This window comes from Sebastes fasciatus, chromosome 13 (assembly GCF_043250625.1).
Source record: "Sebastes fasciatus isolate fSebFas1 chromosome 13, fSebFas1.pri, whole genome shotgun sequence".
NCBI lineage: Eukaryota > Metazoa > Chordata > Actinopteri > Perciformes > Sebastidae > Sebastes > Sebastes fasciatus.
Window position 1 is genome coordinate 14,779,000 of NC_133807.1, and position 22,774 is coordinate 14,801,773.

Consider the following 22,774-nt stretch of genomic DNA (forward strand, 5'->3'; position numbering starts at 1 on the left):
TGCTCTATTCAATATCCAGAGCATTAATATAGCATCAAACAACTATTGTCTATGTAAAGATATAGAGGAGTAATGTCTACCTGAGCAGAGAATGAAGTCCGTCTTCCTCTTTGTGTTTTGTAATTAGAGCTTAAGATAAGATAAGATATACTTTATTGTCCCACAGGGGAATTTGTCTTGGGCTCCAAGCCACTGCATCACACAACATACCAAAGTCAAAATGTACATACACACATGGATCATACATACAGTCATGCATGAACGTGCCTAAATTCACATGTTGAGTGTGAGACAGTAGTTCTTTAAAATAATAAAAGTAATAAAAGACAATAGTTTCTAATACTAAAACCAGTAGTTCTTTAAAATAATAAAAGGTGATAATAGACAGTAGTTTTTTAAATACTAAAACCAGGTGTAATCATACCAGATAATAAATAATACATTTACAGTATATTAGTTCTCAATAAAAATCATATATATAATACTAGACCTACCTGTTGCTGTTTAATAATTTAATTGACGACGAAATGAATAAATTTTTCTGTGTGCTTTGTTGACGTAGCCGGGTTGGCCATGCATGTGTGTGTGCCCCCACTGGCTAGCTAAGGGCCGACGCTCTGCAGTGCTCTCATTCGGCAGTTACAGCTGATAACGTCGTCCCGATCCACGGCGTCGTCATGGAAGGGTAGCGCCCACCCTTCGGTTCCCCCCCCCCTTCAGGTTAACACTGTTAGCTCTGTCAGCAGTGTTGCCGTTGTTTGTACTGTTAGCACCAAATAACTGAAAGGTTCTGATTCTTTGAAGTGGGGTTGTATGTATACTCCCGCGTTCAGTGAGGTAAAATGACTGTTTTGTGAATGGAGTCTGGTGGCTTTGAAGAGAGCAATATAACGGCTTTTAAGTGTACGCTATATTTAGAATATTTTCACCGCTTTACCTCACCGCCAGACAGCCCTTTCTGACGGGAAACCGAAGCTGTTATATCACGGCTGCCTCGATCAGTTAGTTTGTTTGTGTTATTGTGTGACTTTTGGATCCGAACTAACGTGGCGTTCGTTCATATTTGATCAGCGCTGCCTAGTTTGACTGTTTGATTGGAGTTTGCAAGTGATTGACAGCTGCCTCCGTTGAATGAACAGCCAACAGGAACGCTCTCTCTCTCTGAAATGACCTGTGATTGGCCAAAGTCTCCCGTCACGGGCTAGATTTCTTAAATCCTGAAAACAGAGCCATGAGGAGGTGCAGAAGTCTAGTTTTCTCTCAGAACACTTGAATTACAATATGCTGAAAGGTTTTTATGGAATTTTTTGCCCAATGATGCCAAAAACGATTCTGCCTACCCTCACTTTAAGGGGATTGTTTGTAAATACTTACACGTATAAATCACCCGGGTCGGTGTCCCATGTGCGCTCGCATATGCGCGCTTGTGTGTGGCTACGCTGTTCAGACTCAGACGCCAACACAAACTACAAGGAAGCACCAAAACCGCAAAGTTATATCTAGTGAAGCCCGTCTGTTAAACAGTGTTGGCCGCGGTCGGAGTACGCGGGGGAGACCGTAGCTTTGGTCTCCAGGGCCGGAGTCTCTGCTCCTCTGCTCCTCTGCCTGCCTGCCTTCACTCAGCCCGCTCCACCTCACGTGCATGCACGCACACTACACATTGCAGAAGACTTCGTAGCTCTGAGAATATCTAGTGAATGTACAGTGGACGTTTGTGCAGAAATATCTGCTGCAGCTCCCCCAGACCAACAGAGGTTTTCCGTGTCTTGTGAATTGACGGGGCTCTGCAGCGAGAAACGTTATCGTCTCGTTACTGACCGGGTGCCGGTGTCTCCTCTGTTCCCTCCGACCGCGGTCGGGAGACTGAAGCAGGAAAAGACAACACTAGGATCAGCAGTGATTCATGGAGAGACCTTCGTCTGGTCAGCTAACATTACTGCCAAGCAGGTGAAATTTAGAGTGATATTGTGGTTTTAGCTGACGTGTGTCGCCTCACTGTGTTGAGAGATGCTCATTCATGTCTATGTAGAGCGAGCAAGCGCGAACCCGACGCTGACTTTCGTTGACTTAACGGCCACAGGTGTCGCTGTTAACAAGCATTTCTGATTCTTACAAACAGTCCCTTTAAGATACATTTTGAACTGATAAAAAATTTGATTAATTTGCGAGTAATCACGATTCAATATTTTAATCGATTGACAGCCTTAATTATATTCAATTTCTGCCAACTGGTACCCCTAAATGCATCACACTGTTCCTTTAAGTGTGAATAATCACATCAAGTCATAGTGATTTTCTTAATGGTGAGCAACATGCATAATGCATTAAATTAACATGAGTCATGTGCACATTTGGTGCTCTCATTATAAATTGTTGCCCACATTTTTTTTAGCCTAACATTCCTCTTCATGTGTTTTATATGAATTTAATATGATTCGATGTGATACTGACTTGGACCATGTGGCTCCATGGTACCCTGATATGTTCCTGTTCTCACCAGCCAATCACACAATGTGGGACTTTGCTGTAGTAAAACAGGGTGGGGGCGAGAGAGACAGTCAGGGAGGAGAAGGAGGAGGAGGGATGGGTTGAAGCGGAACCCGGATGCTGATGCTGACCGATGAAGAGAAGGGAAGCTATAGAGAGAGAGAGGAGGAGGAGGAGGAGGAGGAGTGAGAGAAAGAGAACCGGGGGTATTACGGATAGGCAGAGTGGAAGAAGAGGCCATCCCGTGAATGGACACTCGAGTAACTTCTGACAACCCTGAAACATTACAATATCCTGCAAGAATTTTTTCCTCCATTTGCGCAGGAACAAGCCAAGAAGCGCCGGCTGGAAGGAGGAAGATGATGCGGTGATATCATGAGCATAGCCGGCCAGGGAGAGAGAAAGAGAGACAGAGAGGAAGAGAGGGAGGAAGAGGGAGGAGAGTCGGCTACCTACCACCAGGCCAGCTGAGGATGCTGCTTGTTGTTTCTAGAAACAGGATTCATCACTTGGCCGAGCGCTGATCGTCCTCCTCCGGACGCGTCGAGGCGCACCTCAGTCCGCAGCAGCAGCAGCTGTTTCTCCTGCCTGTCTGTCTGTCTGTCTGTCTGTCTGGCCTATTTTGATGCTCCTCTTCCTCTATTTCCTGATGCAGGGCCGGGGAGGGGTGAGCCAAAGTGTGCACCGGATATTGGAAAACCCATTCTTCTTGCTGATGCTGTTGTGATAATAGATTATTATCTTGGACCCAACGCTCCGCATCCCACTGACTAACCAAAAACGAGGCCCATGCAGGCTTGAGGAGGAAGGAAAGAAGAAAGCAAAAAGGAGGAATGTATATGTATGTGCTTTGGAGAACATTTTTATTTTTGGACGGTAGCAGCAACGAGGAAGGGGGTCCCTGATATCGATCAGAGAAATGGATTCAATCAGGGTTATTCTGACTTGGGATATTTGAGACTCTGTGTCCAGGTTCTTGAATGAGATCTTTCTTTTCTGCTCCACTTTTTCTGCTCCAGCTGCATAAGCTATAGATACAGGATCAATCAGCTTTAAAACTACTGTTATTTATATAGCAGGTTTTTAATTGGGACTACATCTCCCATCACTGGCAAACCTCGTCTTCTTTCTGATCTTTTTCTACTCTGAATGATGCTGCTGTGAAAGAGACACTGTGGGAAATACTTTATTCTAAGGCCTTTTACAGAGTGGAAACTGGGCCGGTTCTCACTCTCCAGCACGGACCTATAGCCGCATGACAAACAAGTGCATGGGAGTAGCCTGCAGGGCCCGGCTTTAGATCACGACCAGTCAGTCCTCTCCTCTCCTCTCCTCTCCTCTCCATACAGCCGCCTGGGATGTGCGTTACAGCATTACGCACGGAGCAGGAGCGACCGCTATCTTGATCTTGCCTTATTTCAGGAATAGAAAATTTCACCCCCTCGGGAGAAAGATGAGCAGCAAGGAGCTGACGGTGGGCCAGTCCAGCCAGTATGTGGGGCCTTACCGGCTGGAGAAGACCCTCGGGAAGGGACAGACAGGTAAGGAAAGCATCCTGAGTCACCTCCTGAGTCTTGTAGCAAAGCAAAGGCGTCTGCAAAGATGCATCAGCTGATTCCAGCATTCAGAGACACTTTAAAGCTGCAGTAGGTAACTTTGAGCAAATGTGATTAAAACAAAGTTGTTTTTATGAAACTGTCATATTCTGACAGTAGTGCATGAGATAGATAATCTGTGAAAAAAAATGTTTTTCTGCATCCTCCAATGGACTTGGCATTTATATAGCGTTTTTCTAATCCGACCACTCAAAGCGCTTTACACTACATGCTCCTATAATGGCATTTGTAAGATTTCAACATGCTGGAAGGAAAAAGAACCAATCCGAGCTGAGCAGCCTCTACAGCAGCTGTCAGTCACTGCTAGTGGAATTGGCGAACTCCGATCAAACTGACAAACTAGGCAGCAGCGCAAATATAAATTGAAGATTCTGTTACTGTAATGCCCCCCTCTTGTGGTATTCACGACCTCGTAAGTGGAAAGTTTCTGAAAGCTCCGAGTTCACGAGTTGTGACGTGTTTGTTGACGTTGTCAGAAATGGCGGAGGCCTTGGAAGTTAATTTTTCGGTACATATTTACATTTGTGTTGCCCATTCTGAGCCCACGCACTACTTTCCCATTAGTGACCCACCTAGAACCCACATGGGGAGCATATGTGGGACCTACTTAGTTATCCCAAGTGGGCCCCAGATAAGATGCCCATTTTGGGCCCATACCCACTTGGAACCCAGGTACCCCAGCATAACCCATGTGGGGCCCACATAACCATGTTGGCTGGGATTATAAGTGTATATATTGTAATTTTGGTTGTATTGTAATTCTTCTCCAATTTTATAATAGGTGTGAGGGAAATGTTGATATTCCCAACGGCCACATCTTTTTCCTCTGTCATCCTGCCTTTGCATTTCCTGCATTATGTTACATGCTTGCAAATTGTTAGCCTCTGTGGCTTCTAGACAGCGACAGTAACGTTAATATTGCCGTTGCCTAGCGGCGGTGTTCCCATGTCTTAACCACTTGAACGCCAAACATATCGCGTACACGACTTCCCACGTTGTAAACATGATCTCACGAGTTTCATTTGAAGGTTTTGGCTGGACTGTTTTCAACATGGTGGCCAGGTAACAAAGTTTCTCATATTACAGCTAAACAGTACACTGAAATATGTTTCTGAAAACATTTGAGACATTACAGTAACAGAATCCTGATTCATATGTGTTACGTATATTCACAGTCTTATACTTTAACAGTTTTATGACAAACTGTGACTTTCTTGACTTGCTAAATTATCTTTTAAATTGACAAACATCATATATGTGATTCATGGCGCAATTCAGATGGGATCAAAAAATGTATATCTCTCGCCGGTCACTGATGTTCATATTTCTTCCGAAATAAGGTCCCATGGTGGTCCACCGGAAGGGGCGGGACTTAGGCTCTCTATGCCATGAGGAGCACTAGGAGGAGGCACAGCAACATGACTTTTTCACAGATTACCTCTCTCATCAAAAACACTTTTCATCATATGTGCTCAAAGTTACCGACTGCAGCTTTAACACATGATAGACGGTCTGTCTATCATGTGTTAAAAAGCCTCATGCTTTAATCCTTCTGTAAGTCTTATATCTTTAATGCTGCTACAAACTTCTTAAAGGATCTCATAAATTACATGATATTTTTTTAGAAACATTAGGAGGGAGAAGACACCACAGCAGGCCTCCTAACAAATATCCCATTCAGTCTTTTTGTGAGCTGAGTTTGGTCAGTGTTTGTGTGACAATGTCAGTAAAGCTTTTTGAATTATTTATGACATCCCTTCCTTCCTGTTTTCACACTGCATGATGATTTGTGTTATTCAAACAGTTTCTCCCTTTGTCTCTGCTTGTGTCTCCCAGGACTGGTGAAGTTGGGCGTCCACTGTATAACAGGACAGAAGGTGGCCATAAAGATTGTCAACAGAGAGAAACTCTCCGAATCGGTTCTAATGAAGGTACCGTACTTGATATTCGACCCCATCTACGTCTCCGTCTCTGTCTTAGAGCTGTATCTACTGTCATTATGGTGGCCACGAAGCTCAAATCATGTCTGCTTGCACCCTCCAGCCTGCAGAAATAGCAACAGAAATGGAGTCCTTATTTTAGTCGAAAGAAGCCCCGTCTGTGTTGTAACTTGGAGCCGCCGAGTGTGTGGGCACTGCTTCTGCATACCGAACAATAGAGATGATTCCATTCTGCTAATTAAGCCCTCTGATGAAAGCTAGAGCTGAGAACACACTGGACTGAAATAAAATTGAAATAGCTTTTTCATATTGGTGTTTCTAATGCGGCTGATTAGTTGCAGCTTGGTGCAGTTTCTCTTTTTAAATTACAGCAATTTGCACCCAGGAAAACTTTGGTCGCAAAGAAGTGCTGCGTCGTGTTGTATGTTTTAGTTAGGGGCCGTCAGTGATTAAAATATTTAATCGCCATTAATAACAAATGTACAAAATTTACCGTAAAGGGAAATTTGTCAAGTATTTAATGCTTTTATCAACATGGAAGTGGCAAATATGCTTGCTTTATTCAAATGCATGTATATATTTATTATTAGAAGTCAATTACCAACACAAAACAACAGCAAATATTGTCCAGAAACCCTCACAGGTACTGCATTTAGCATAAAAAATATGCTCAAATCATAACATGGCAAACTGCAGCCCAACAGGCAACAACAGCTGTCAGTGTGTCAAAAAAAGCTGCTGCAGCATAGCCGGTATGAGAAAATTAAAGAGTTTTTTTAACATTAAAACATGTAAACATGTTCTAGTAGAAATCCAAAATACAAGTATGCACCTGAAAATTGTCATAATAGGTCCTCTTTAATAACACTGATTCTGAATATAATCTAGAGAAATCTGTGTGTTTTTGACCAGATGTTTTTGATCAAATGGTGATAATAAATGTCCTTTGCACCAAATACAAAAAGCCACCCTTTTATCCTCTGGAAATGCCACCAGTCCCCCAGTCATCTGGTTTATATTGCTCATTTGTACTGCTTTGGAAAGTTGCCCATTGCCTACTCGCGGTGCTAACTGCCAGTATAACCGCATTACTGAGCTGCTTTAGCTGGGAAGGTCAGCTAAAGCATGTTTAACTACAAGTAGCTTTTTCCTGTTGACACTCCAAATGTGGCTTTTAGCTTCCCGCAGGGACAAAACATAAGTTTGTAACCGTGCTTCTGGCAGTTGTTGCCTACGTTTCATCCTCTCATATACACTCATTGTCCACTTTATTAGGTACAGTACCACAGATTTGTGGCAGACAGTGACTCAGATTGCACAAAACGTAGTGCTATGATGTTAGATTTTATGCATATGGTGGTGTATTCTTTATACCATGACAGTAGTGTAGTATAGTAGTATGTTGTAACCCCTGTATCATAACACGTATTGTTTTGCCAGATTCTTGCCAATACACAGCCCTACAGCCTAATGCAATCCAATGCAAATGGGCAGCCATAAAGTCTACGTTTATGATGCCTGTAATATTTTTTTTACTGTCATAGAGGTGTTAATTTACATATATGTTTTGTTTTTAATCAAATGAAACAGAGTCTCATGCACAGATGTGTACTCGGGGATTGGCAAATAGCTGTCAATGGACCAAATAGGACTTTAAATCAATATAATTTGGCTGCATTAAGGGATTCATAACAACATTTAAGCATGTTTCAGACTCCTTAAATCAAAATGAGAATGACTTTACTATGAATTTACCATCCTAAAATCAATCCCCCCATGTGGAGAGCAAACCGATATGGAGCCTCATTCTGTGCCATGTGTGAGACTGTTTAATAGGTCATGCTTTAGACAGCTGCTGGTGCTGAAATGAGGGCTGATAAACGCAGCACACACAAATACAACAAATAAAATAAAACTGATTCATTTTAAAGGATCGGTTTGGATGTTTTCAAGTCCATCTTAATACAACATTCACACATGCCAAAATTATTGGTCCAGTGATCTTTCCTCCTCTCCATAGGCGTGAAGAGATCTGATCCTCACTGTAAAAGATGGGGGACAAAATCCACAGTCCATGCAAAAACGCATTCTGAAGAAAAAAAACGTTTTGTGGATTTGTCTTTAAAGGTGCTAAATACAAAATTCAGAGCATAGCTATTGCCTTTGCACAGCTCTCAACATGGTAACAGCGGCTGTTTCGTAGCATACACTTAAATTGATATCGATTTTTTTAGGTGAACCTTTCTTTTAGGTGGCTAAAATACGTTTTGCTGCTGCCCCCGTCCACAGCAGTACATTGCTTTGCGTTAGTGCTGGTACTCCTGTCATCTACTGTAGGTAATACACTGACTATGGATAAGTACCTCATACAACCCCACTTCTAAACACCCAAACTATTCCTTTAAATGAGCACAAAGAATTTGACAATAACATTTAATACCGTCTCCCTCTGCTCCACATTTGACCTAACTCTGCTTTTATACTCGCCTCCCCCCTCCTCTGCGTTACATCATATATACCTTCCTCCTGACATTTCAATCTCCATCCTTTTTAACCTCGCTCCTCCTCTTTTCTCTCTCCCTCTCTCTTAACCTTTCTCCACACCTCTCCCTCCCTCTGTCTGTCCAGGTGGAGAGAGAAATAGCTATTCTTAAACTAATAGAGCACCCTCACGTTCTGAAGCTGCATGATGTCTATGAGAATAACAAATACCTGTGAGTATCTCTTTATCTTTCTCCTTTCCGCTGACTTTTTTGTTTTTTATAATCTTCCCTCTGGATCTCCACCAGAGCAGAAACCACCTTGAATCTGAAAGGGAAAATAGGTTCTATAAGACAAAACTGAGATTAATAACCACATGACATGGGAGGTATAGAGGGTTGTGAGTGTGTGTTTGAGTTTTTAATGTATGGAAGAAGCATCCATGACTTGTGTGCATGAATTTTTACATGTTTCTGTTACCAAACATCCTTCCCTGTTTACATTGCCTGACCTCTGTGCCCTCCTGTCCACCAGGTATCTGGTTTTGGAGCATGTGTCCGGCGGAGAGTTATTTGACTACCTGGTGAAGAAGGGCAGGCTGACCCCCAAAGAGGCCAGGAAGTTCTTCAGACAAATCATCTCCGCCCTTGACTTCTGCCACAGTCACTCCATATGGTCTGTGAGAGGCTGTTGACCTTAAGGCCTGCGCTTGTTTGGTGTTCCATTTCCAATTTTGTTTCTTAACCTCTCGTCGCTATTTCCGGTGTTGTGTCAAAGTCTGTTTCCCTATCGAGTTGTGTTTCTTCTTACCTTAAAATGCAGCCCAATCGCACAGCAGTTTCGTGAAAAAGTCAAAAAATTGAATGTATTGATTTGTGTATATAGACACGAATTTCACTTTTTTTTGTGATGTCAGCACGAAAACAATTTGTATGTAATCCAAGTAATTGTGAACCGAGAAGTATAAAGAGCGGCGAACACCGTGTAGGGAGGAGGTCAGGGTGGATGGGTGGATCAGAAAACACTGGATTTTCGCTCAGCAAAACCGATGTTCATGTCCCGCGTGAAACAACAAGTTAAAGTTGATTTATTTGTCACGTAACTTCTGTTCAAGTTACAACCCTTCCGGTTATATTTAAACCCAAACCACAATATTTTCCTAAACCTATCTAAGTAGTTTGTTGCCTAAGCCTAACCATGTTGCATGTCATATGTCCCTATCTCTTCCCTTGTTTCCTGTCTGCCTCTTCACTATCAACTGTCCAATAAATGACAAAAAATATATACATATACATTTTTTTGAGGGGGCTGTCAATCGATTAAAATATTTAATCACGATTAATCAACAGGCAACAACAGCTGTCAGTGTGTCAGTGTGCTGACTTGACTATGACTTGCCCAAAACTGAATGGGATTATCATAAAGTGGGCATGTCTGTAAAGGGGAGACTCGTGGGTTCACATATCTACATACATTCACATATCTGGAGGTCAGAGGTCAAGGGACCCATTTGAAAAAGCCCATGACAGTTTTCCCTCACCAAAATTTAGTCTAAATTTGGAGCGTTATATGAACTTCTTCACGACAAGCTAGTATGACATGGTTGGTACCAATGGATTCCAGTTTAATATGATGCCAGTATCTTCACTCTGGCTTTAAAACAGCCTGCTACAACAAGCTGTGTTGATGCGTTAACGAAATTAGCGACGTTAAAACAAATTTGCGTTAACGCGTTATTATCACATTAACTTTACCAGCCCTCTTTTTTTTTAAAGGTGGGTTATAGTAAACACAAGTCAGATGTCTTGGACCTCTGGATCAGGTCACACAGCCTATGTTAAATTAGAACTATAAAGTTGGGAACATGCGTCCAAATTTATGAGGTGGTCATGTGACCTGACACTACGTGTTAACAGGATAGTTCAGATGTTTTGAAGTGGGGTTGTACTGTATGAGGTACTTCTCCATAGTCAGTGTATTACCTACAGTAGATGGCGGTCGGCAGGCCCCCAGTTTGGAGAAACAGACAGGAGTACCAGCACGGGAGCAAAGCAACGTACTGCTGTGGATGGGGGCATTTTAGACACCTAAAAGAAATCAATATCAGTTTGAGTGTACGCTATATTACGAATATTTTCACCGGTTTTGCTTACAATGCATATTATATTGTGCAGCAAAGAGCTTAGTTATCCACACAGAAACAAACCTGTTCATAACCTCATGTCAAAATGTCACAATGAAATTATCATCAAGCTAATTGTAGTTCCTGAAAAGCAGACATCAGAGTTTCCACTGACAACTGCACTGCAGATCGCTACACTTTAATAAACAGTAGACCTCCCTCTTGGTATAAATGTTTACATGTTACGTGGAAGTGTAGCTTTAGTTGCTGTCTATGGACTGGAAAAAAAGAGTTTAATTTAATGGCAGTGTGTGTTTATTTCCAGTCACAGAGACCTGAAGCCAGAAAATCTTCTCCTGGATGAGAAGAACAACATCAGGATAGCAGACTTCGGCATGGCCTCGCTACAAGTCGGGGACAGCCTGTTGGAAACTAGTTGTGGGTGAGTGCTGGGTTAGATGGGTTAAAATTAGCTTGTATTTCATTTGTAAATGATCTACAAAGATGACTGTTGTTGATCTACACAAAGTGTGCAGAGCATTAGGAGCATCCGCTCAATGTTCTATTGTTCTTCTTTTTACATAATCGATGGCTTTGTTCATTAAAAGCTTAAACATTTTTAAAGCTGCCCGTCAGGAGGATTTAACAGATACAATTAGTAAGGGATTGTAGCTTTCACCTGGATTCACCTATTCAGTCTATTCCATGAATAAAAGAGCAGGTGCGCTCAGTTATTGTACACTCACTGGAGTGTTTTTACATAAATCAGAACCTGTTTCCTGTGTCTGTGTGTATGGTTGTATCTGTTTCAATCATTTAATAATAGCCTCTTCTTTCTTTCTTTACAGATCCCCACATTATGCTTGCCCAGAGGTCATAAGGGTTAGTTACCTCCCTCTTAGTATGTGTGTGTGCATGTCTAATGTATAGACTGTATATATAGATGGACAACGCCTCTCCACTTCCTCCCACTGGACAATAGTGAAGCCAAGATATCCCGGAACCAGAGTCTGCGCAGTAGTGATAGTAGCTGGAGCCGCGGTACCGTTGTCCCGCCCACACACCCGCCCTAGCCAATCACAAGCCGAGCACTGCCACAGCTGTTTGGTTAGAAAGACACAACAATTAACCATAATATCTCTATAACTACATTTATGATCAAACTGACACGTTCTATTACACAGACTGGTGACGGTTATCTCCTCTCTCTTACAATTCCTGAGCCTCCAGCTGTGACTACTCACTCAGAGCAGCTGTCTATCACAGCTGCCAATCATGACATCCCACCCCCTTTTATAGCATCAAATAACTAATTAAAACCAGACTTATCAGAAAAATTAACACTTGAACATACAACAGGGTGATAAGAACTACCTAAAATTACCATCTTTGCGAAAAATGTGTTTGACGTGTACTTTGACTTACTTACTTGTGCCCATGTCCCATCCACTAACATGGAGCGGGCGGGATTTCTGACCTATATTGCAGCCAGCCACCAGGGGGCGATCCAGATGTTTTGACTTCACTTTTGGGGAGCTGTCTTTTTTTTTTGTTAAAAGTTTTTTTTGGGTTGAAGTTTTTCCTCATCCGATGAGAGAGTCGTACTGTAAAGGACAGAAGGTGTCGTATCCCGTACAGATTGTAATGTCCCCTGAGGCAGATTTGTGACTTGTGATATTGGGCTATAGAAATAACATCAAGTTGACTTGACAAGGTAACCCGTAAATTGCAAAATCTGATCTGAAATCTTCAAAAACTTGCAAAAACTCTTGCGAGACTCGCTGCCCGACAACCTATCCTAAATAGGCCTGCCGCGGTAGTCGTGTTACTGGTGTTACACGGTGGTCTGACACACACCAATTACATTACTTGCCCACCAGTTTTGCTTTTTTTTTTATAGAAATAAAACCCATTTGGTTAATTTTTGCTTATCAGTGCCATCAAAGGGAAAGTCTGCTCCATACTGTGTCTCAGCACAGAGGATTTGGTGTAAAAGCGAAAAGCAAATGCGCCAATTTGGCAATACTTCGGATTTAAAACCAATGCTAATAGGGAACTATGAGGACGGAGCGGGCACAAACGGTGTGCGCGGTGCAACGGCGCCGGCTGGAAACCTGTGGCCCCGCAGCAAAAGCTTGACTGGAGAGGCCAAGATCACAGTAAGCGCTCTACACATATTGAGCGTCACCTTGTCCGATGTAATCCGTTGTTGTCACAAGTTTATTAACTGGTGGGAAAATTTCCTCAGCATGCCATCCCTAATCCAAACCTTAACTATTCAAGATCGTTGCCCAACCTTAACCATCTTGCGAGAGAGTTTCCCCAACTCGCGGGGCACCTACTAGTCACGACCACTTTTGAGTAGCTGTCATGCCGTCCATCTTTATATACAGTCTATGGTCTAATGCTATCTTGTCCTTGCATTTGTGTTTCAGGGGGAGAAGTACGATGGTCGCAGAGCAGATGTTTGGAGTTGTGGAGTCATCCTCTTTGCTCTTCTTGTGGTAAGGAGATCCTTCTATTCTATTTTCTTTTTCTCTTCTTCTTACAGTATTGAGTTGTTTTTTCTCTCTGTCCTTTGATTCCTATGGAGCCCCCCTAGACAATACTGAAGTTATTGCATATTTTTCCCATTAAAAACTCACCAAAATTATGCAAAAGCATATTTTTCCAAACTAAGGGTCATTGATGTGTGAAGTAATTTTGGTGGTACTACACTGTATAATACATTATTACAGTATTGAATATTTTTATAGCATCTCTTTTTGGCGTTGCACTTTGTAGACGGTCCCTGACAACTCGTCTCACAGCTGGCTGCGCATAGAGACCAATGTATTGTGTTCAGCTCGGAGGATGGCTGGTTTTGATCAAAATGAGGTTGTGGCTCATTGTCTACCTTACTATGGTTAGAAAGAGCCATCATTTGTGTTTTAACAATGTTTCCGTTATGAGTTATTGATCCAGGAAGTTTGAATCTGTCAATATCTTTCCAACTTTACTGAAGTACATCATCTAGCGGGGCTTCGTACATCAGCAATGCGTGGACTGTCAGGAATGATTGGAGGAAGTGCACTATGAAGTAACCTGTTCCCTCGAGTTACTAAAAAAATTCTCCTAGGGGTATAGGGGGTCTCCGTAGATTCCCACTATTCAAGATGTAGATTAGAACAATAATCCCATTCAACCTCATATACAGTCTTCTCTCAAGCCAGACTTTCAGCCTATCAGAATTAAATCTTAAAGGTACCCTGTGAAAATTCTGACAACTATATAGCCTGGAGCAATGTTGTGATGAGCTGGTCACCCTTTTGTCTATATATTGTGCTCTACTAGCAAGGTAGTAGGATGCACAAGTGCGTGGGTGACACAATCAACGCCGACTTTCCACTTTTCCACTGAATGACAGTTGGTGGCAGTAACCTGCCAAGAAATGCAGTAAAAAGTAGGAAGAAAAAGACAAGGATGAAAAAACAAAAACTATTTGTGAAGCCTTAAATATACATACAATGCATTTTTGTGAGAAACATAACACAAAGGCATAGCTGTATTTGTCTCCACGGGGTGCCTTTAAGGGAACAGTTTGACAAAGGTGACAAAAGCCGCCTACCAACACCTCTAAACCTCTTAAAATAACACGTATATATTGTTTGTTTAATCCATAAATGTACTACATAGCCCCCTGTAAAAAAGTACATTTTAAAATATATTTCAGGCTGTTCTCATACAGCCTTCATAGCTATACCTACGAAAAGTAATGCACTCTAATTTGTATATATCCCATGAAATAAATTTGTATTTAATCCACGTAATCGTGAACCAGGAAGTATAAGGAGCGTCAAACGCCATGTAGGGAGGAGGTCGGAGTGGATGGGTGGGTCAAAAAACACTTTCCAGAAGACTTTGCAGAAAAAAGCAGAAGTGATTTATTTGTCACATAACGTCCGTACTTAAGTTACACCACTTCCGTAGTTATTTTAACCTGAGTAGTTGTGTTGCCTTAACCTCACCAGGTTGTTTCTTGTCAAGACGGAAGTTTATTTTGAAAAGCCTATATGCATGTAACAAGCGGAAATTGACACGTGTTGCTGGACATTCGTAGGAAAACGCAGGAAAGATGAGGAATAACTTTTCGTAAGATATCATACAAACCGTTGTATGAGGATACGTTGTATATTTGTGTATTACACAAAATGTTGAACTATTCCTTTAACTATGCTGAGTGTAACATTTTTTTTTATTGACACACAGCACAACCAACCCCAGATGTTGACTACTATTACTACTTAACTATTACTTAATTAACACCTGTACTATTTCATCTCCCTCATTTCTATTTTCTCTTCTCTCTGTCTCTCTCCATCTTCTCCCGTCCCGTCCCAGGGGGCTTTGCCCTTTGACCATGACAACCTGCGGCAGCTTTTAGAGAAAGTGAAGAGCGGGGTATTCCACATGCCCCACTTTATACCTCCCGACTGTCAAGCTTTGCTCAAAGGAATGATAGAAGTCAACCCTGACAAGAGACTCACGGTGAGCAGGGAGGAACCACGGGGCTTATACAGGCAGAGGACAAAGACACCTTACTGTCTGCTAAAAACACCAGCTAATGGCAATGTACTTTGAATTATATTGTAGAGATATAGTATATTTTAAACTGCGGAAAATAGAAAATGGAATGATTTTCCAGTTGAAAGATTAAGAGCAAGGGTTTTCTCTGGACGCATGTTTTTGCATCATCATGCTCTAACGTAAGCTACAAACGTTAACATGTCCAGCAAATCCACAGTGCCTGGAGCACATAGGAAAACGCCTAGGTGCTAGTTTTTAAAACTAAACAAAACTGTCATCACAAATAAAGCATTTTTTATTGACATTTATTAATCAGAGCATTCACAATAATCACTCAAAATTAGCAGTGGGATTTTGCTGCTCGCTCTCTCCCTTCGTCGTTGACTGTCCCGTTGTTTCCCGTCTGTCTATGGATTGCTACAATGGGGGGAAATGGAATTAGGGACGAAAGTTCTATTTACAACCATGAAACGCAAGCAGGCTAAGAAAGCGAGTCTATCGATCTCCTCCGCTCCGTTTCAGTAGCCTATGGACAGCGTTGCACCCACACACAAGGTACTGAATCTAAGCAAATAGGTAAACCGGAACACAGGCAGTCAAAAACCGACAATCACGCACAGATTAAGGATCGATTTTATTGAAAGATTAATACACATTGTGACTGTTAAATCTGCCTCTGTTATCATTTTAAACTGCATATTAATGGAGAAGCATCAGTAACTGAAAGGAAGGCAGGGCTTAGCAAACACTCACATTGCTCCACATCACAGCACATGAAGCATGAAGCAGACATTTAGGAGGGTGGAAGGAAAGAAAAGGCCCAGCCCCAGGGTTTGCTTTAAGATGTGACAGAAATTGACCCTGACGCGGGACCTTACAGAGGGAAGAGGAAAGTGGAAAGAACCGAGCAGAGGAACGGGCCTTAGGTGTTGCTTAAAGGGTGTTGCTTATTTCCGTCCTCAAAGTCTCAGAGAGGTGAAAAACCAATATGAAGGAAGGAATAGCGGCATTAATATATGCATTTATGTACACTATGAATGAATGGATGGATCAAGTGGCTTCATCAGTGGCTGTAAAGAAGGATGGAGGCAGCAAATGCCAGCTTTCCCTCCTGAAAGCAAGGCTTGAAAATGAGACTGGCAGTTCAGAGGCAGACAGAGGGGAGAGAGGGTGAGTGACTGAATAAATGAATGACTGAGTGAAAGGACAGCCAGAAGAAATTCCACTGCACTCAGGTTATGAAGAGAAGCTGGGATAAAGCAGGCACGTGGAGTGGAAATGAATCCACGCTTAATGCTGGAGACAACTGTGATAATGTGGTTTGCAGAGACTGCTGACAGAGAGAAAGCCCGGTCGGTTAGTCATTCAGCTACAACAGAGCAGATTTAATCAAAGCTGTGGCTTCGTCTGATGAGCTGTTGATTAATGGAGCCTGAAAACCAGGTCAGACTGTCTCTCTCTCTCTGTCTCTGTCTCTGGCTGTCTGCTAACCCTAACCCTCCGTGGAAAACCAGAGACCACGCAAGATGACAGATTTCAATCCAGTTCAAAAATATATCTGTCGTTAGCAAGCAGAACATTAAGAAATGAACCCACTTTTCCATCATATTCACATCAGTTAGGAAACGGGAAGTGCCTCTGTGCTGCGTACAGTACTTTATAAGCAAGTCGACAAATGCAAAGGTCTCGCTGCATACAGCTGCTTGCTAGTTTCCTCTCTGCATACAGTGTTCACAGCAGGCCCACTTTTGACTTTTTACATGCTTGCAGAACTGCAGCTGCTCCATTACTCCAACCCCAAGAGATACTGTGCGGTACTGGTGGAATGGCTCCCACTGTATGCAGTCCTAATGCAGAGACAGACTATAGACTATTATAATGTACAGGGGCATTTAGGACTGTACTGCAGGGATACTTTTATACTGCACTCGTGAGAGTAGATACAAGAGTCTACAGCCATGCTAGCGGCCCTGTGAAATTGTACCATGGATGTACAATATAAAGAGAACTGGATACAGTGTTGTAGGCAGGCTCCTCTTCATTCCTATGAAAGTTGCTCAGTGGCGCATGAAGCCAAAATGACTCGACTGCCGAGTGATAAAATTAGGATGGACGTGTCTATAAGGTAAGCTATAAATTGCAAAAACTCTCAAAAACTTGCGAAAAATCTTGTGAAACTCGTCACCCGACGACCTCGCCTAACTTCAACTATTCAAGGTGAATGCCTAACTTTAACCATCTCCGAGGTTTTCCCAACTTGGGCGTTAATCCCGCCTCCCACCTGTCCATTCACATGAACGGCAGCATGAAAATACCTCTGGATTCAGCTATTAGTGCATTTTATAACTTTTAGGACCTAATGATTTAAATAAGGGCTAGTCAAATGTTTGTACTGGGAAGTTGATTTACCTCAACGACAAAAAAAATTATTGAGTGACTGATTTACAGACGTCTCTTTCCCAATGTAAGTCTATGGGAAAAAGTATTTTTGGGCCCAATGGCATCACGTGATGGACATGGAAGTTGTAATTCTACTGTTTGGCCACTATGTAAATTGGCTTCAAAGCCTGGCGCTCTTCCTGGGGGCCTGGGCTGTACTTACCTAAATGCAAATATCAGTATGCTAACATGTTCACGTACAGCATGGATGTATTAAGAGAACTGGATACAGCGTTGGAGGTGGTTCCCCGTTCATTCCTGTGAAAGTCACTCAGTGGCGCATGAAGCCAAAATGGTTCGACTTCTGACTTGAAAAGTACTCGGATCTTCTGGCGATCTTCCGCATCCATTGGGCCCATAGAGCAGGCGCAGTAGTGTCTGCTCGGTCACATGGCTGGGTCACGGGGTCACAGCCGTCACGCTGTCTTCATGGCTTGCTAACTCCGTCTCTCTCAAAGAGCAGCTAAATTAGCATTATGATTGTAGGTACAATCCTGACTTGGTAGCTTTAGACTTCCATAAGACAAAAAATACTGGTTTAAGTCAGGAGGTTGTTGATTTTGTTTTGCTTTAAAAATGGGAAAATATGTTTTGATCAATGCCGTAATATTGTCTTCTATTTTTGTTTATTACAGCTAGAAGCAATACAGAAACACCCCTGGTACCAGTAAGTACCACATTCATATTTCTTACTTCTACTGCATTTCCCTGTACCTTTTTCCACCCAAACCACTCTTAATCCATATTACTACCCTTACTATAATATCAGACTGTGAGAAGTCCTCCCTCAGTGGACGTCGTAGTCTCTCAATGCTTGCTGTAAACTTTGAGATGTTTCTAACATTTGTAATTTCACGATCTACATACGCCGACTTTTCCCTATCAGGGGTGGTCGTAATGAGCCTTGCCCAGAGCAACCGCCGCCTCGCCGGGTGTGTGTGAAGAGGATCCTGTCCTTAACAGACCTTGACCCTGATGTCCTGGAAAGCATGTACTCCTTAGGGTGCTTCAGAGACCGGGTCAAACTCACACAGGACCTTACAAGTGAGGAGTGAGTAAATATAACCCATCAAACATTTCCACTTTGAGTAGATGGCAATACATCAATGTGCAACACTGTTGAGAAGTTTATGTTGGAATATATGACATCAATATCAAACTGTTTTATAAAACTGCTTTATTTCTAACTGCATAATATATTAATAATATATATTAAAAGACAAATGAAAGAATTCAAAACATAAACATGTGTCTCTACTGCACCTTTTGATCCCATATGCATCATTAGACAAGTAGAACAGATACTGTATGTCAAGTCTCACAGAGGCCAACATTTGCAGATGTGCTTCCAACTCGTCAAATACGGCAGCTTGGTCAGTGGCATCAAACTATGACGCTCTACGTGGCCGTAGTTTGGCGGGAGTATAGGAGGAAGTCAGGTTATGTAGTATAAAGAGCGATAATGTCCGAGAGGAGGTCTGGGAGGGGATGCTTGTTTCCAAAAACACAGGACTTTCACTCAGGACACTGCTGTCCATGTCCCATGTGAAATCAAAAGTCAACGTTGACTTATTTTAAGTTAGGTAATGTAACATAAGCGACGTACATTACGTAACATAAGCGACGTACGTAACGTAGCCTACCTAACTATATTACGTAGATTACGTCACTTACGTAATGCAGCCTACGTAATAAACATACTTATTTGAACCCAAACCAAGATCTTTTCCTAAACCTAACCAAGTAGTTTCATTGCCTAAGCAAAACCAAAACCAATACTTACCAAAAACACAGGACTTCACCCAGGACACCGCTGTTCGTGTCCCGTGTGAAAACAGTCAGCGTTTACATAAAACGTAACATAACTTAGCCAACTACTTTACGTAGTCTACTTAACTGCATAACAAACATACTTAATGTAACCCAAACCACAATCTTTTCCTAAACCTAATCAAGTTGTTTCCTGTGAAAAGGGACGTTTATTTTGAAAAGTACGCATGTAACGAGCGGAAACTGACGCAAAGCTGATGCTAATGGGGTACTTTAAGCGTCACAGTTTGAAGCATCGGGCCACTGACCAAGCTACCGTATTTGACTAGTTGGTAGTAAGAACGTGTTGGCTTGCATGCATGCTGAAAACAAAAGTATATTTGTGTGTGTAGTTAATTTAATTTCTCTCTCACACTGTTTCTCTCTCTCTGTCTCTTTCTTTCATTGTCTTTTTTTTCTCACTGTGGCCAGTCAATTACTTACATCATTAATCTGCCTGGCATGGCAGAAACAACAGCAACAATGTCGACAATGGCTCTTTTATCTCTCTCTCCACTCCCCCGTTGTGTCCCTCTTCTCTTATATACTGTTGAGGTTTCTGACTATCCACAACAGCAGTAGCATAAGCTTTTTAGCATCTTTCAGCTCATTGTTTTGGTTTTCCGCAACTTTACTGTTTTGACTGAGTCTCACAGCTCTCATCATACCCTTTACCAGCCACAGTAGGCAGCTGTTGTCGGTGAAAAAGCTCTGATGAATCCACTCTACACTACCTGAGCAGCACCAAACAAGAGACAGACAAACTTTGCAACTAGCTGGTGAACATAGTGGAGAATTTAGCAGCTAACGAGCCAGATGATTCCTTTAAGAGTTAGTGGAAAAGCTAAAACCAGACTAAAAGGAGATTTGTAAACAACAGCTTGCTAACATGTAACTTTATAAGGTGATCATTTTGTCAATACTGTGTTTACAGTTTGTTGCCATGCCCCCAAGTGATCCTCATTAACATTAACATTAATATTAACAGTATGTTAAATGTACCTTAAAGGGAGATTTGTCAAGTATTTAATACTCGTATCAACATGGGAATGGGCAAATATGCTCCTTTATGCAAATGTATGTTAATATTTATTTTTGGAAATCATTTAACACAAAACAATGATAAATATTGTCCAGAAACCCTCACAGGTACTGCATTTAGCATAAATAAATATGCTCAAATCATAACATGGCAAACTCAAACCCAACAGGCAACAACAGCTGTCAGTGTGTCAGTGTGCTGACTTGACTATGACTTGCCCCAAACAGTGGGCATGTCTGTAAAGGGGAGACTTGTGGATACCCATAGAACCCATTTTCATTCACATATCTTGAGGTCAGAGGTCAAGGGAGCCCTTTGAAAATGGCCAGTTACAGTTACAGCTTGATAAGCAACTTGAGATGCAAGACTGGAGTTGTCTCACCAGTAGCCAGTTTACACTCAGTTAACAGTTTATTTTTTAGCTAATAAAATGCTAAATTGTCATCAGTCGATGGGTTCCTAGATTACATTTCGGCCAATGAGTTCCGCCTATTTTACTCTCCAAACAGACTGTTTACCTGCATTCAACCAAAGCTCGCTCAAACTGACGGACTACAAACATACTACAAACAAAAACCAAAATGCTTCCGATTCCAAAATCTTGTCCCGTTGCCTACAGATTCTGCATTCATATGCAGTTATTTGTTTATAGAGATTACTTACGAGATGTCCTGACTGGAACATCCCACCTGCCATTATTTAAATGTGAACTTCCAGGATGGTGCCAGCTGCAGTTGTCAGGTTGTCCGATTTGTGACCCTGATTCTGTCTTTTCCTGTATTATCCAAATCTGTCAGCAAAAATCTGTCTGTGCGTCTATTCTCTTTCTGACCTTCAGTTCTGTGTCTCTACGCATCTTGTTCTGCAGGGAGAACCAGGAGAAGATGATCTACTACCTCCTGTTGGACAGGAAGGAGCGATACCCCAGCTGTGAAGATGAGGATCTGCCACCCAGAAATGACCTAGGTGAGAACAGTTGCTCATTAACCTTTTGACGGTCGATCCAAGAACAAGACAAAAGCTTGATTATGAAAGTAAATGTTACTTTTCTTCTGAACTGTGCTTTTAACATCGAACATTTCACCAAAACGTCCAAATATCAGTAAGATGATATTCATATTTTCTTTTTTTTTACTAATGTTTTTGACCTCCAAGACCCACCAAGGAAGCGTGTGGACTCCCCAATGTTGACGCGCCATGGCCGCTGTCGTCCAGAGAGGAAGAGCCTGGAGGTCCTCAGTGTCACAGATCAGGGGTCTCCCACCCCACCGCGCAGGGCCCTGGATACTAATGCACACAGCCAGAGGTAAGAACCAGCACTGACATATCATGACATTTGTTTGTTTGATTATTGCACCTGAGAGTCCCATTCACCTCGATGACTATTGTTGTTTGTTGCTGTCTTCAAAAGGTCTCGTTCAGTCAGTGGCGCGTCCACAGGTCTGTCCTCCAGTCCTCTCAGCAGCCCCAGGGTAAGAACTTCACTCTGCTCTATTTTACTCTCGTATAGAACTGTTCGTTGCCTCTGACCTAGCTGCTTTAGTATTCATAAGCATAGTGAAAATAATCTCACCCATTTTAATCATCTCTCTATGCCTATAATGATCCCGGCATGGTCTGTAAAATGTGCTCTTCTGTACTTAACGTCACATAATCTGACTAAATGATTACACTCACAATGGGGGATTGGCACTGAACGCTACATTAATGTGCACAGTTTGCCTTGTTCACTCATTTTTAGCATCTGTTGATTAAAACTACATATTGAACGTTGGTCGCAACAGGGTGAAAAGTATTTCTGCATATACTCTACTGTATGGTGATCTCACACATTTTAATGAGCAAATGGAACATAGAATCTATATTTAATTAATTATTTGCATCTCGTAGATCTTATTGCTATTGTTTACAAGCAGTTAAAGGAACAGTTTGACATTTTGGCAAATTATTCCTTATTGTTATATTATTATTATTATTATTATTATTATTATTATTATTACTTTAAATAATAATACAAAAATATAGAATAACTCCAACCTCATCCTTTAACTTGTACCCCAGAACGCAACATAGTGTTTGCGTATCAACCGCATCAATCAGTCTTTGTTATCTCTCTGCAGTGTTGTGTTTTGTGGACTAAAAAACGTTTTGTATCTCTCTGTCCAGTCTTCTCCTATTAAACATACAGTATATATAGTGAACTTTTATGTGTTATCAGCAGCTTCAATATATAAATATCAGTTTTGTCCATCAAAAACACAAAACCAAATTT

At 41.8% G+C, this 22,774-nt stretch overlaps 1 protein-coding gene across 5 annotated transcripts in view; it reads left to right on the forward strand.

Annotated features, from left to right (window-relative positions):
• Window positions 1-2,597: 2,597 nt before the first annotated feature.
• The window catches only part of brsk1b (BR serine/threonine kinase 1b), a 28,480-nt gene continuing 8,303 nt past the window's right edge, over window positions 2,598-22,774 (forward strand). The window contains exons 1-13 of one of the 5 annotated variants that reach the window (XM_074655715.1): window positions 2,598-4,028; window positions 5,940-6,034; window positions 8,672-8,757; window positions 9,059-9,199; window positions 10,972-11,088; window positions 11,495-11,528; window positions 13,082-13,150; window positions 15,027-15,173; window positions 18,287-18,318; window positions 18,538-18,702; window positions 21,371-21,468; window positions 21,658-21,808; window positions 21,914-21,974. In XM_074655715.1, the coding sequence (XP_074511816.1) occupies window positions 3,941-4,028; window positions 5,940-6,034; window positions 8,672-8,757; window positions 9,059-9,199; window positions 10,972-11,088; window positions 11,495-11,528; window positions 13,082-13,150; window positions 15,027-15,173; window positions 18,287-18,318; window positions 18,538-18,702; window positions 21,371-21,468; window positions 21,658-21,808; window positions 21,914-21,974 (1,284 nt within the window). In that variant the 5' untranslated portion in view covers window positions 2,598-3,940. Of the gene's footprint in view, window positions 4,029-5,939; window positions 6,035-8,671; window positions 8,758-9,058; window positions 9,200-10,971; window positions 11,089-11,494; window positions 11,529-13,081; window positions 13,151-15,026; window positions 15,174-18,286; window positions 18,319-18,537; window positions 18,703-21,370; window positions 21,469-21,647; window positions 21,809-21,913; window positions 21,975-22,774 lie in introns of all 5 variants that reach the window. The other 4 variants (XM_074655714.1, XM_074655718.1, XM_074655717.1 and 1 more) reach the window with 4 other exon arrangements.